The sequence below is a fragment of the Rhincodon typus genome, chromosome 21 (genome assembly GCF_021869965.1).
Source record: "Rhincodon typus isolate 14 chromosome 21, sRhiTyp1.1, whole genome shotgun sequence".
NCBI lineage: Eukaryota > Metazoa > Chordata > Chondrichthyes > Orectolobiformes > Rhincodontidae > Rhincodon > Rhincodon typus.
In genome coordinates, this window is record NC_063352.1 from 16686934 (window position 1) to 16701808 (window position 14875).

The 14875-nt window shown below is 36.9% G+C and overlaps 1 protein-coding gene across 1 annotated transcript in view; it reads right to left on the reverse strand.

The window, feature by feature from the left end:
- LOC109921698 (dynein axonemal assembly factor 5-like) overlaps positions 1-14875 on the reverse strand; it is a 106206-nt gene that overhangs the window by 74265 nt on the left and 17066 nt on the right. The window contains exons 3-4 of the mRNA XM_048609877.1: positions 12444-12568; positions 10868-10986 (exon numbers count right to left, since the gene is read on the reverse strand). Coding sequence (XP_048465834.1) covers positions 10868-10986; positions 12444-12568 — 244 coding nt within the window. The remainder of the gene's footprint in view (positions 1-10867; positions 10987-12443; positions 12569-14875) is intronic.

A 14875-nucleotide genomic window follows, 5' to 3' on the forward strand; every position in this document is an offset into this window, starting at 1 on the left:
CTGTCAGCCTATTCACTACAGGATAAAACTCATCTCAACTTCAAGCCAAAAACTGTATGCACGTGAGTGTGCGAAAAGGGGGTGACTGCGATCTCTGGAGCTGTCATGAGTGCCTGTGTGGTTGGAGATAGCACTATTCCTTTGTTGATCTTGAAACATGGCCATTGTAAAGAAGGTACAAGCAGCAGCCAAGATGATTTTCTTGCAGATTTAATAATTCATTACATCATTCATTACATTGAGCCCAAGGTCACAGAAAGGTGTGAAGGTTGCATGATCTTTCCCATAATGGTGTCAAGAATCTTCAGCGTGGCATAGAGGTGGCAGAGCAAGGCAAGTGGGTGGAGATGCTCTGCCCGTATTTAAACCACAGTGAATTGTTGATTACTTATTGGTTATTGGAGGGGGCAGTGAAGAATATTTCATGAAAATTTCACAACTGCACTTCCTCTTGCATATATCTGGTTTGATCCATTAGGTAAATAATTCAATCTCTACCCAGATTGTTCATTTCCTTTGTGGGAAGATAGAAAAAAACTTGAAGAGCAGATTTCATATGAAACAAACTGCTTCTGGAGCTCACTTGTGTCTCAATTTAGCAACAGATTTTCATGCCAACTCGCCTACATTTTTGACTCGGTGCCTAAAATTTCTCAGCCAGCTGCTACCAGCTCGTTAATTCACAGCAACCTGTGACGTTCCATAAAAATGTTTGGCCATAATATTTTCCTCCTCATAAACATACACATTTCTAAGATCCAAGTGCTCAGAGAACAAATTAACTTTTTTGAGGGCTAACAGCTGAAGCTAACAGTCAAATAAGCAAAGAAAAGTGAGGAATGTTACTACTTATAGTCCAAAAAAGTTGTTTTGTTTTTGATTGATGCCCGCTGAAAAATATGGTTAATTCCCAATGGCTAGTCACCACAAATGCAGATGAGACACTAAAGTGTTGATCCGTAAACAAAACTGTGTTAGCTGATACCCACTGGCTATGTTTAAGAAATATATGCATTAAAATTTAATGCTTCCAGCAGACATTATTACCACCATCAAGTTTGCATTTGGGATGAGTTCAGATTTAAAGTAGTGGTATGCTTTTATTGGTGTTGCTGCCAACAGAATCTTTTAATATTTCCAGTAAGAATCTATTAAATTGGCATAGAGAGGCACCCTACCATTTGTAGCTCACCAGCATGCAGCTGCACATTCTCAGCACCTATGCTATGAATCCATTTCCATCATTGTGAAAACACTAGCACTACAAAGATTGCCATGGTTCTAGGAGGCAACCCATCATGATCCTCTCAGGGCAACTGAACAATGAGCAATAAATGAATGCTTGCCAGTGTTTAACATTCAATAAACATTTCATAGAACATTTCATAGAACACTAGCCCTGAAAAAAAGCTTTTGAAAAAGCATGATATTTATCTGAAAGAAGAAAAATCAACCTTCTTTCTGGATATTCTTGCTTCAAAGACCCAATTTGTTGGAGTTGGGTGGAAATCTTTTTGGTTTCTGGTCAAATTATCCAGAGAACAATAAATCCCAACATATGAATGTACAAAAAAAGTTGATCTATCAATTCTGCCCATTTAGCTGTGCTGCAAGTCTACAAATGAACTCTCAATATTTTCCAACTATCAACATTTATATAATCTATCAGGGGAACAAAATTAACGTTTTTCTAAAATTACTCTTGGCAAATTTCAGGGTGAAGGAAAAGAGAGAAAAATTTCCTTCTAATGCCAATCAAAAACAAAAGGAGCTAATTAGCCATAAAGTACATCAACTAACATTTAAAAACATGAAATCTTTAGTGTCAAAGTTTTAAAAAAAAGACTAAATTGCTCTCATTTTAAAGTACAGAATCCACGAAGTGAATTCATAATCTAAGATTACCTGGCTCTTTGGAGTTTCTCTACTGGACAATCACTGATACAGAAGTCGTGAATGACACTGTTAATTTCAACACTGGCAGCGTGTATTGTCAGCTGCAGACGCAAGAAATTTCAAACCACTTTCAGTCTAACCTCTTTCCCGCACAGAAATATCTTCAGATTGTAAAAGTTCAAACAATAACCTTTAGAGGCCTGTTCTAACATAATCTCTTCCGAAATTACTAACTTGTTTATAGAGTAGCCATCTAATTACCTTGAATTGGCTAAGTACAATTTAGAGATTTTTTTTGGTGGGAAGGCAGGACAAAGTGGAAGAAGAAAAGAACAAAAAAGTCTGTGATAAAGTCCTGGCTCATGGTACTTCAAAATGGAACTTCAGAACAGGAGAAATGACAGACTATCAGTGCTTTACAAACTGGATGAACAAAATCAGAACTGGGGTGCCCACTGCAACTGCAGAAGAGAAATGTGGCAAGTGGCTCAATGCTCATGGGTCTTGAAACAGCTTCTGCTCTAACAAGCACGAAAAAAGGAAAAATTCTCATGCTCTTCCTCACTACCAGTACAGAACTGGAAAGACTAGTATTCACCCTCTCATTTGGTGGAAAAGATGCGAGTTATAGGAAAATCTAAAGAGGGTTATGGTGTAAAATGAAAATACACTTTTTAAATGCAATAAACCATCTTAAAACCGAATTTTACAAGACAAAAAATAATGCATGCCACTTGTAAAAAGCAAGACAATTCTTCCCATTACTACTATAATTTCAACTCCAGGGACGTCATTGAAGATTTCTATTCATCAGCTTTAAAGAATGGGCAATGTTAAATGTTATCATCAGAAATCAGCTTAAATCTGCGTTTTATGGTGTAATTTATGAACTGAGTGAGCAATCCTTTTTCTGAGAAAAAAAAATGGAGGATCTTATGAAAGGCAGCAAACCCAGACTGAAATTTAAACAAAATTATAACTGGCTTCTACATAGTGGGTTAAAAAAAACAAATTCACCTCCTTGTATTAATACAGGTTAGAAAAGGTAAAATAGAATATTCACTTTTGAGATATCATTCATACCAGGAATACTGTCAATTGCTAGAAGCTCGCAAAGTGGTCAGCTGACCCATTGGCTGAGACAATGAAGAATGCATTCCCTCAAGAGAAAAATTATACAATTACACATTTAAAATTGAGGCATGGGGAAATAAATACAAGATTTGACATTTTTAGCTGTAAAGCTATCTGATACAGACAGAAAATAAACATTTTTGAATGCAAGATATTCTTTATGATACTGCAAAACCTCTTCGCTTTCTTTAAATACACCAGTTTGCAGAAAACAAGACATGCCTCTAAATCTCCACGGAAAATGCCAGTCCTAAACACACCTTATCATTAAGCAATCATAAAAAATTAAACATTGTTTAAGTCACAGAAAATTCTGAAATATACAGAAGTTTAGATAGGAACCAAGGTTTGAGGAACTGAACACTTAGTATTTTTCATAGTTTATAATTGCAGTAATTTTGAGAGTTAGTTGAATGCCACAACTCAGAGTCATTCAACATGTGTGGCCAAGAACTGATAAGTATTTTTTTGTTAAAGGAACATCCCATGGAAAATAAATAGAACTTTTATTTAGTAAGATTTTCCTGTAAATCTGGCAATTGCTGAGATCAAAAGAGGTACAACTTATTTCAGAGATAGTAGGAACGCCAATGCTGGAGAATCTGAGATAACAAGGTGTAGAGCTGGATGAACACAGCAATTTTCTTTAGTAACATTCCAGCAACTATATGTTTCCTGATCAACCTGTTCAGACAGCAGGTGGGACTTGAACCAAGGCCTCCATCCCCAGCTCTGAGTTGGATACAGAACCACTGTACCACAAGAGTCCTCACATTTCAATGGCTATCCATGTCTCTTTTAACAGCCAATTTCCAGGCTCGTTTACTTAGTCTAACATAACGTGGTATATTGATTAATGAAATCATTGCACACCCCAATTATGTTGCTGCTTCTATCATCATGGATCCACAAGCAACAGGCTGATTCTCAACCCACAGATCTATGAGTATATGAGGCAAGATGTCTCCATCGTAATGAGATCCAGAACGCAGCATGTTCTTCATTTACTTTCCTTCTCTAATTCTACTTTATCTCATCATCAATGTGTTTAGAAGTGAAGAATGATGCATTTTGATGGTCAGCTTTTCATCAGTTTGAGCACCAAATGGGATCAGCATGGACAGCAATGTTAAGGACAGAATTATAGGCTCTCTATCTGAATGCACACAGCATTTGCAAAAAGGTTGATGATTTAAAGACATGAATTGAGATGAATGAGGATCATTTGATTACCATTACAGGTGCAGTTACAGGTGACCAAGATTGGAAACTGAATATCCAAAGATATTTGGTAGTTAGGAGAGAAAGAAAAAGAAAGGGATGTGTTGTTGCAGTTGTACAGGGCATTGGTGAGATCACATCTGGAATATTGTGTGCAATTTTGGTATTCTTTTCTTAGGAAGGATGCTCTTAAGAGTGCAGCAAAGGTTTACCAAGCTGATTCTGGGGATGGGAGGTCTGATGTATGAAGAGAGATTGACGAGGTTGGGATTGTTTTCACTAGAGTTCAGATGCATGAGGGGGGATCTCAAAGAGTTATAAAATTCTAACAGGACTGGACAGGGCAGATGCAGGGAGGATGTTCCCGATGGTGGGTGTGTTCAGAATCAGGGGTCACAGTTTGAGGATTTGGGGTAGACAATTCAGAATGGAGATGAGGAGACATTTCTTCACCCAAAGAGTAGTCAGCATGTGGAATTCATTACCACAGGAAGTAGTTGATGACAAAACATTGAATGTATTCAAGAAGCAGCTAGATATAGCACTTGGGGTGAATGGGATCAAAGGTTATGGGGAGAAAGCAGGATTAGGCTATTGAGTTCAACGATCAGCCATGATCATGAAGAATGATGGAGAAGGCTCAAAGTACTGAATGGCATCCTCCTGCTCCTATCTTCTATGTAAGAAGATCTGGGGTACAACTTAATGGACGAGAGCAGTAAAATAGTGACAGAGGATATTAGATTGAAGGATCAAGATATGCAATCAGTTTGGGCTATGTTAAGAAAAAGGTGCAGCAAACATTGGTGGAAGTTGTTTATAGGTCACCAAACTCGTGGCAAGGTTGGACAGTGACAAAAAAAAAGCAGGAAACTAAAGATGCATATAACATGGATAATACACAGACATAGCGGCAACTTCAATTTTTAAATAAGGTCAGAGGTCACACAACACCAGGTTATAGTCCAATAAGTTTATTTGAAATCACAAGTTTTTGGAGCGATGGTCCTTCATCAGGTGAAGTAATAGGAAGCACACAGGCACAGAATTTATAGGCAGAGAGATCAAAACATAGTATAAGTGGTGGGAATGGAGTGTCAATAGGCGGAATAACAAGTCTCTGCTGGTGATCAAAAGTGTCAGACACTGAGAGTAAAGTGTCAACAGCTGAACAGTAAGTGAAGGGATGACCTACGATCAGATTAATTGAGGCAGAGAGATAATTACAAAAAATTAAAATAAGATGATACTGGAGACAAACCAAATGGCTGGAATAGCATGATAGGTATAACAGTCGCATGCCAAGCGTCTAACCAAAGTAACAAGTAATTCAAAACTGTACAAATTAATTAAGGTAGAGTGATCATAACAAGTTATCAAGGTGATGGTGTCAAAATAGAACAGTAAGGAAGATTTTACAAATACAGAACAGTATGGTGGGGTTACATGTAACCATATTCAGTTTCCAATTTACAAACAGACTGAATTAACCAAATCAGCAGTAATGTAGTGGTTGAAGAATTCCTGGAACATTAAATTTGACAACATATGGTTCATTATGGTCTTAAATCTGAACAAAGAAAACTCTCAAGGTCTGAAGGGAAACTTGTCTATGGTGGATATGGAAAATACACTAAAATATTTAATAGCAGATAAGCATTCACTAGTGTTTAAAGAAATACTACATAGAAGAATTAGTTGCAGATTAAGGCTAAACACTCAAGAAGGAAAGGGGAATTCACTGTGGTTTACAAAATAAATTTAAAGACCACAGTAAATCAAAATAAGTGGTTTATAAGGATACCAGAAAAAAAGTGGTACACCATAGGATTGGGAGCAATTTAGAACCAAGCAAAAGAAGGACCAAGAAACTGATTAAGAAAGGAAAAAAAAGAATGCGGAAGCAAGCTAACAAGAAACAAAGGGATACTGTAAAAGCTTGCATATGCATGTGAAACATTAACGGGGGCAAAATGTGGATCCTTACAGGCGGACAAGGTCAGAAATCACACAACAGCAGGTTATAGTCTAACAGGTTTATTTGAAAACTCAAGCTTTTGGAGTCTTACTCCTTCTTCAGGTGTTAGTGAGAGAGTTAGGACCAGACACAGAATTTATAAGTAAAAGATCAAAGGGTCACACCACTGATGAGGATGTACTAAACAAACCTAAGATGCTGTTAAATCTTTAATCAGTTAAGTTTTAATTGATTAATATGTATATGTAAATCTCCAAATTCCTTTGAAGTCACTGTCCTGAGAGAACTAAATGTTTTATCAGTGTAGAGAAGAGGTGACATTTTAAGTCAGACAATGCATGTTTGGTGTGTGGCCTTGTTTGGATGACCAAGAGGCTTGTGAACCCGAGGCAGTGAAGTAAATTTGTATTTGTAATGAGACAGTACTGGAAATGTTAACTGGATTAACGGTTGATAAATCCCCTCAAGGTGGCTAAAGAGATTATGGGTGCATTGTGGCTTTCTCTCAAAATGCTATGGATTCTAGAAAGTTGCAAAATGTACCCTCACTCTTTAAGAGGGGAAAGAATTGGAGAGGGAAATTAGATAACTATAGGCCTGTTAGTTTGACATCAGTAGTGGAGAAAATGTTAGAATTTGTTTTTAAAAAAATGATAACGGGACACTTATTAAAGGATGGTAACATTCCGCAAACTTCAAATTTTTAAGAATGTTATTTGTAGCACAGATAAAGAACCCCCAGAGAATGTTGTGAAATTGGATTTTTATAAGGTCGCACATAGGATGTTAGTCAAAAATATTAGAGTGCATGGGATTACACTGGTATGGATTAGAAAATGGTTAACAATAACAATACATGGATCATTCTCAGGATGGCATGCTATTATCATGGGATACCCGAGAGATCAGTGCTAGATCCACAGTTTTAATGTGGGGACCAACTGGAACATTACCAAATTTGCTGATTATACAAAACTAGGTGGTATAAAGTAAGTGTGAAGGAGGATTTCAGGAATCTTCAAAAGGACTTGAACATAATTGTTTATCATTTTACATTTGAGATAAACATCAGGAAATTAAGGGAGAGTTAAACAATTTGGCTCAGCTTCAACAATGGCCATAAAGATATATATGGATGAAACACTTCATGTGAAATGTAATTTCTAAAGAACAATCTGATGTTAACTTCATTTTCCTGAAAGAAAAATTAAGCATTTAATTTTAAAGCTATTATACATTGAAGTTATCAATTTGTTGGTTTATCTTTAGTTCAATAAATTTATTTGATTTAAATCAAAAATTACAGGTGATATCACAATGTTCTACTACTTGTCCTTTGGGTAGCACGTCAGTGCTGCGAATGTCTTTCATGTGTGTCAATGGCTAGAACAAGTCAAGGATTTCATAACTCCTGACCAACTTAATAGACTTTCTTTCAACTTTTTTTCTACTACTTAGCAAAACAGTTAAGCTTAAAAAAAAGTCAAGACCTCATGCAACTTGCCCCTTAGTTAATGCTTTTCAGAACCAACAATTGTAAAGTTCATGCCTCTCATCAGATACCTGTTGATTATAACTTATAAACCATTTCTTCACCTGAATATCCCTTAAAACCAATATTACAGCAAGTTGGTGGCTATGATGTCATTGACAGACAAGTGGAACAGGTGTCAATACCCATTTTGCTAATTGGCACAAACTATTGACATCATTGTGATCCCTGTCATGCTACTCATCGCCTGCTTAGGTTGCTGTCCTGTATCATTATGACCTCCGCACTGCTCCAGTGTTTGGAGACCTCATGATCAGAGCAGACATACACATCACCGGGTGCAATAGATAAACTTGCACACAACTTTTATATGTTCTCTCTTATACTGGGCCACATTCAACTCAGTAGCTGTCTAAAACCTTTAGAAACATGGGGACCACAATGAGTTTCTTCTCATGATTTGAGTGGCAATTGATTTTCTAAGTGGTAATAGTGATTTCACAATATCCAAAGGCACCATCTTGCAGCCATCATAAAATGCGTTTTTCTACTGAATCGGTTCTATCCGTTCTGCAAATCACCTCTGAAAACGAATTTCACTAAGAAAAAGCATTTCACTAAAATGCTTGAGATGGAGTGACAGGTATTATGCATAAACTAGCCAACATGCTGCACCAAATAAATCTTCAACATTAGCAGTCACATGCACATCTGCCAACTTTCAGGATTAAAGAAAACAATCATGTCATTTATAGAATTCTCTCTCTAAATTTAGCAAAATACCTGCAATCTCCAGAATCATTTCAAGGCAGAACAGATGCACAAATAGCTGCTTCCTGTTAAAACAGATCCTGCACAGAGAAAAAGGTGTCTTTTTGATCCTATCAAACTCTATGCATGTTCTAGCTGTTTATTTTAAAGAGTTACTTTCACAATATGGGTGTCATTTAACAGGTTGGCATTTATTATGCAACTCTGGTTGACTTGTGGTGGCGAAGGTGAATTTTCTTCGTGAACAGCTGGAGTATTTTGATAAATCAAAGGCAGTTATTGACAAAACTGGGCAAGGAGAGCTACTTTATCAGCTTTTAGTTCACGAATTGTTTTTAATGCATTGAAATAAAATTCTTACATGTACAATTTGAACACATACTAGAAATAACTAGTCCAGTAACATTACCACCATGCTCCTGTATTCATGCAGGCCAGATAACATTCGCAGCCTGAAGTGTTGAACCATGAATTTTTTTGAAGTATATACCAATTACTTATACAGGCTCTTTCAACTTGTCTGGTGGAATACAAATATTTAGCCATTACTATCATGGAATGATATTGTACAGAAGGCCACTTAGCCTATTACATCTGTGCTAGCTATTTAGAAAGGCCATTAAATTTGTCCCAGTTCTTAATTTTTCCCCCATAGTGTGGCAGTTCTCACCTTTAAGTATAGAGAAGCACTGAATCATAACAATGATTGAAGCATAGAGAGAGGCTATTTGGTCTATGTGTCAGTACCTGGCCTCAAAGAGCTACTCAGCTAGTCCCACTTCATATAATTACATATCCAATTCTCTTCTGAAATGTAGTATTGAATCTATTTACACCATCCTTTCAGATCCAGTCCATTCCAGATCACAACAACCAATTGCAAAAAATAAATTGTTTTCATATGAGCTCTAGACTTTTGACAACAACCTTAAGTTCATACCCTGCAGTTACCAACTCTCCTACCAGTAAACAGTTTACTGAATATCACTTGCATTACACATACACAGTCTGAAGGTTAATTCCTCTCAAATTTTTTTCTTTGTCCATTGTTTTGTCTCAAGCACAGAAACTCCACCAGTGACACCAATGGATACATAACCTGGCAGTCATTGTATTATTAACCTTCCAAGACAAAGCCTATTAATAATTCTATCAACATTATTTCTATATAGCCAGTTATTCCTCAAGTGCTGCAAACTGCTAGACAAGCCAGCCTTAAGCTATATACCTCTCATAAATGTAGCACAAGCTGCATTTGTAGTTCAATTGTGAAGTTGTTGGAGGTTAGCAGCAAGCCCAATGATTTTCCACAACAGCTGTGTGAATATGGAACATCCATGAAGACAACTATGGAACATTATACATCCCAACCTTCTAAAATGATCACTGGGTCACTTATCCTTGCTCCTGCCCACAGATGGGCATAGAACTCCCAGAGCTTTGTTGATCAACAATTAATCAATTTGCTTCCCATTTTCTTCAACAAATTGTTATAGATTGGTTTCAGACAGATAACTGAAGTCAAGTTAAATGAACTAAAAAATAAAACAAACATTGTAATACTGGCTCTTGTTAAGAAAAAAAAACTTCAATTTGTAAATGTTAAGATTTTCCAAAAGGTTAACATTTCTAACAATAGTCTATAAATTCTTCTGTAAGGGGATTAAATACCCAAGATGCCAATTTCTATTTATTACCCTTGATGAATGAACAAGCTGCCCGGCTCATCTTCCAATTCAAAACAAAGAGGTTTGACCTAGAACAGTATAAATCTTGGCCTCTGATTTGAGAGTAATGAGCTTGCACCTGTTTAGTCTCAATAACCATGAGGTCCTAGTATTTCTTTTTGCATGGTTGGTTTTGAGTGTTTTGATTTCAAATTCCAGAAAAGACAGACAACAACTTCTTATTCTTCACGGAAGCAAGTATATTATCTTACCCAGAAAGGACTACTGAAAGGTGATGCAAGATAAACATTTCTTCAATTCCATTCCTCCTTTTATTTTCTAATTTTCACTCCCTGGATCTCACGCTTACAGTTCCCCGGTGCTCCATCAGATCTATCTACAGGAATTAGTGCCGCAAAATCAAAGTACCATGTCTGTTGGTGTTGATCCCCACAGTACAATGGTGAAGAAATGAATTAGATTAATTGAGAAGTTCAAAATATGTACTTTAAACTGAATGGGCAGCACGGGGACAGGCCATTTGGCCCAACTGCCAAATGCAATTGCATTTTGTAAACATTTTCACTGGAATAGTACTGCTAAGCTTTGTATCCATAATGTTTTGTGGAACATTTCATGATGCAAGGAGCAAGAGGAGCTTTTCTAACCAATAAAGAGTTTCATGAAGATATAAAATTATGCACCTACCACCTGCAGGATAGCGAACAGAGAGTTGGGCTGACCAGTCAAGCTTATCTTTAAGATCATCCTCATTCTCCTTTTGCCACTGGAGTCCAACTTTCCTCCAACAATCAGAAGCTAATTCCCTACATTGCCAACACAAGGTTAAACAAACAAGATCAAAACACCACATTTTTATTTATTAATGCATTCATACCATTAATTTAAGTTTACTTTCAACAAGGTGGCAGTACATCATGTACAACTTAGCTTTCATAGGTCAATTAGGGTTGAAAATTCCATTTGATCAAGGTCTGGAGAACGGCACACTTTGAATCTGAGCCAACGCAAGAATGCCAATGAAAGGCCTCCCGAATGAATGGAAAGACTGTGAGATCTCAACACTGTATTACTTGTTCCCACCACTAGAAGCTGCTAGTGTTTACATACATAGTTTACACCGCATCATTCTTCTTTATGTAAGGATACACATTTACTTTGAGTGTTTTCCTTCGTTACCTCATGCTTTTTAAAACTACTTTCCTTACTTTCTTATCTGTACAGGATTTGTGTATTCTACTCTGGATAAGCACTGTCTAAGACTCCACCTGGGCACGTTGTAGTTGTGGCTACTTTAACACTTCATTCTGACTTATAGAGTCTGACAATTTATTGCTAGTTAATTAACTGACATTTTTTCTTTTAAAATCAATCTTGTCTTTGTTTACTTTGCAACATTCACTATTTTTTTCTTCAATCAGTTAAGTTGTTCCAAGCCTCCCACAAATTGTTTGTCATAAAGAAATTACAGTATTCCCCCATACAAGTACAGACAATAGGAAGGAAAGCGTGGTTTTTGCCTTGGATCACAATGTAAAAATGTGCAATACTAGCTTGGTCACTAGGTAAATCTGTCTCCCCATTGAGGTTTCAAGTGGTCAGGGGAAGAATTTAACAGCAAGTGAGCTGATATCAGGTGCATAACACTGTGTCAAAATTATCCTCAGTTTCTCATAGTATTTTCTACAGTTTCATTAATTTTTTTTTTAAAAATTTATTCCTCAACAAATATTTTGGAAAACTAAAATATTGCAGCTATTTCAAATATCTTTTGAAAGAAAAGGCATTTACAATTATCATAATATATTTCTCAGAACAAGGAGAACGTTTGGTGTCTCTCAAGCAGCAGCAATACTTTGTTTGATTCTTACATGTAGCTTTTTTCAGACCACAGATCACATACATGGAATATCAAAGATTCCTCATGAACACCACTAGACTAGAACCCAACTTCAATGTCCGGAAAACACCTCTAACAGTGACCAGATCAGAATGCATTTTAGATTTCTAATGCAGAAACTTAATGAGATTGAATGTATTATTTATTTGTCTACACAATAGGGAGAAATGACACATCTTCATAAGAAAATATTACTTTGAGAGAGTCGTTAGCTACCATTTCAAAATACAATGAAAAAAATCAATTGAAAAAGGTACAAGGTCTGTTGGAAATACATCACTAAAATCATCTACCTCTAGATATTTTAATGAAAATCTGAAGAAAAATCTGAGACGCTTAAAAAGAGTAATTCTGTGCTTTTACCTGATGTGAGGAATCTCATCACTGCAGCTACTCAACAGAAGTGGGATGAGCTTGTAGAAGTAAGAGTATCGATCTCTGAGCTCCAGCAGCCATCTCCCCACTACTTCTGTAACAGCTTGGCGTACCTGGTTGAGTTACAAGTAACAAAATTTTCTATTATAATTTAACACATAAACAAGAATTCCATAACATACAATACTATAAGTTCATATCTGTTATTTCCCTGTAAACATTCATGTAACTAAAATAAGACCTGCCTTCGTCCTAGGAATATGCCCAACAGAAAAGTCACTTAGCCCACCAAGATCATACCCAACATTTGTACTACGAAAAAACCAAAGAACTGCAGATTCTGGAAATTAGAAACAAAACCAAAAGCCAGAAATTGATGGAGAAACTTCACATGTCTGGCTGCATCTGTGCAGAGAAAGCACAATTGGAGAGAAGGCAGCTCTGAAGGGTCACTGCACCCGAAACATTAATTCTGCTTTCTTTCCACAGATACTGACAGACCTGTTGAATCAATCCTACCAACACTGTTAGGTACAGTAAGACGCGGATCATTCAATGACATTATGGCTGGAACAGGTCCAAGGAGCTGAATGGTCTACTCGTATTCAAACCTAAGGAGGCAATTTATTGGTTGACTTGACAACAAAGTCAAATATTAACCTTGTTAAAATAGTTTCACTTCCAAATGCAATACACTGCTTCACTGACACATTTTACCTTTTAATCTGGATTTGTTTTTCCAACTCTGTATAAAGCAAAGTGTTTATAGAAAGTTGCAATTGAACAGACAGTGACAAGCTGATGTCGACCACAGGTCTAAATAGATTTCAATTTAGAAATTGTCTCCTTCTGGTTATCATTTGTATCATGTCTTAGACATTTTTGTTGAGGTTGCAAAGGTCATTAGTTTTATGTTGGCCATGGGCTTGTAACTTGAAACTGTGAAAAACAGCATTGCTGATTGTCAACAATTGTTTCTTTTGCCACACAGTGGCAGTTACTTCTAACCTTGACCAGCAAATCATGATTGAACAGCACTGTTAGCAGCAGACATCATTACTTTATCACAATTGCTACCCAAGGAAAGAATAAGTAGCTTAAACACCCAAGATGAAAACTGAATACGCTTCCATTTCAGCCTTTTGTTCTAGTGCAGTGTAACAGACAAATAGAATATAAAAGTTAAGCAGCAATAACAGTTATTACAGGTAAACAATCTGCAATTAATTGGTGCAAAGAGGTTTACTTGCATTTTGACAAGTTTCTTTAGATGCATTTATCAGTAAAGAGCCTATATGCACTTATAGTGGGAACTGATAGAAAGGGCACATGATTATGTTAAATAGGAATAGAATTACATTTTCATCATTTGGTCAAACTATTTCTTACCTTTGTATCCTAGATAAATTCAAAAATATACAGTCCCACCTCTTACATGCAATGGAATGCAAAATTGACATTTCACTAAATCCAGCCTATCAGGAAATTGTTGCACATTTTTTCTATGCTTTTCGGTTTCCTTTTCTACCTGCCTCTTGTCTCTAATTTTTTCTTATGGCAACCATTTCAATAAGTCCCATGTACGTAGAAGAAACCACTTTCAATCACAGAACTACAATAGTAAAGGAGGAGAAAGCTGATTAAGTGAAGAAAAGGATTGGTGCTAGGTCCACTGCTTTATGTTATTTGTATAAATGATTTGGATGTGAAAATCAGAGGCATGGTTACTAAGTTTGCAGTTGACAGCAAAATTGGTAGGGTAGTGGACAGTGAACAAGGTTATCTCAAGAGTACAAGTGAACCTTGATCAGATGGGCCAATAGGCCAAGCAGTAGCAGACTGAATTTAACTGAGATAACTGAGGTGTTGCATTTTGGTTGGGCAAATCAGGACAGGACTTATACAGTTGATGGTAGGGTCCTGGCGATCATTGCCAAACAGAAAGGCAAGTGCTTAGTTCCTTGAAAGTGGAGCTGCAGGTAGACAAGATGGTGAAGGTGGTGTTTGGTATGGTTGCCTTAATTGGTCAGTGCATTGAGTATAGGAGTTGGGAGGTCGTGTCGCAGCTGTACAGGACATTGGTTAGACCACTTTTGAAATACTGTGTTCAGTTCTGGTCTTCCTGCTAGAGGAAGGATGTTGTAAAACCTGAAAGGGTTCAGAAAAGATTTACTAAGATGTTGCGGGGATTAGAGGGTTTGAGCTACAGGGAAAGGCTGAATAGTCTGAGACTATTTTCCTTAGAGCATTGGAGACTGAGGGGTGACCTTACAGAGGTTCATAAAATCATGAGGGGCATGGATAGGGTGAATAGCAAATGTCTTTTCCCCAGGGTAGGGGAGTCCAAAACTAGAGGGCATAGGTTCAAGGTGAGAGGGGAAAAATTTAGAAGGGACCTGAGGGACAACATTTTCAAATAG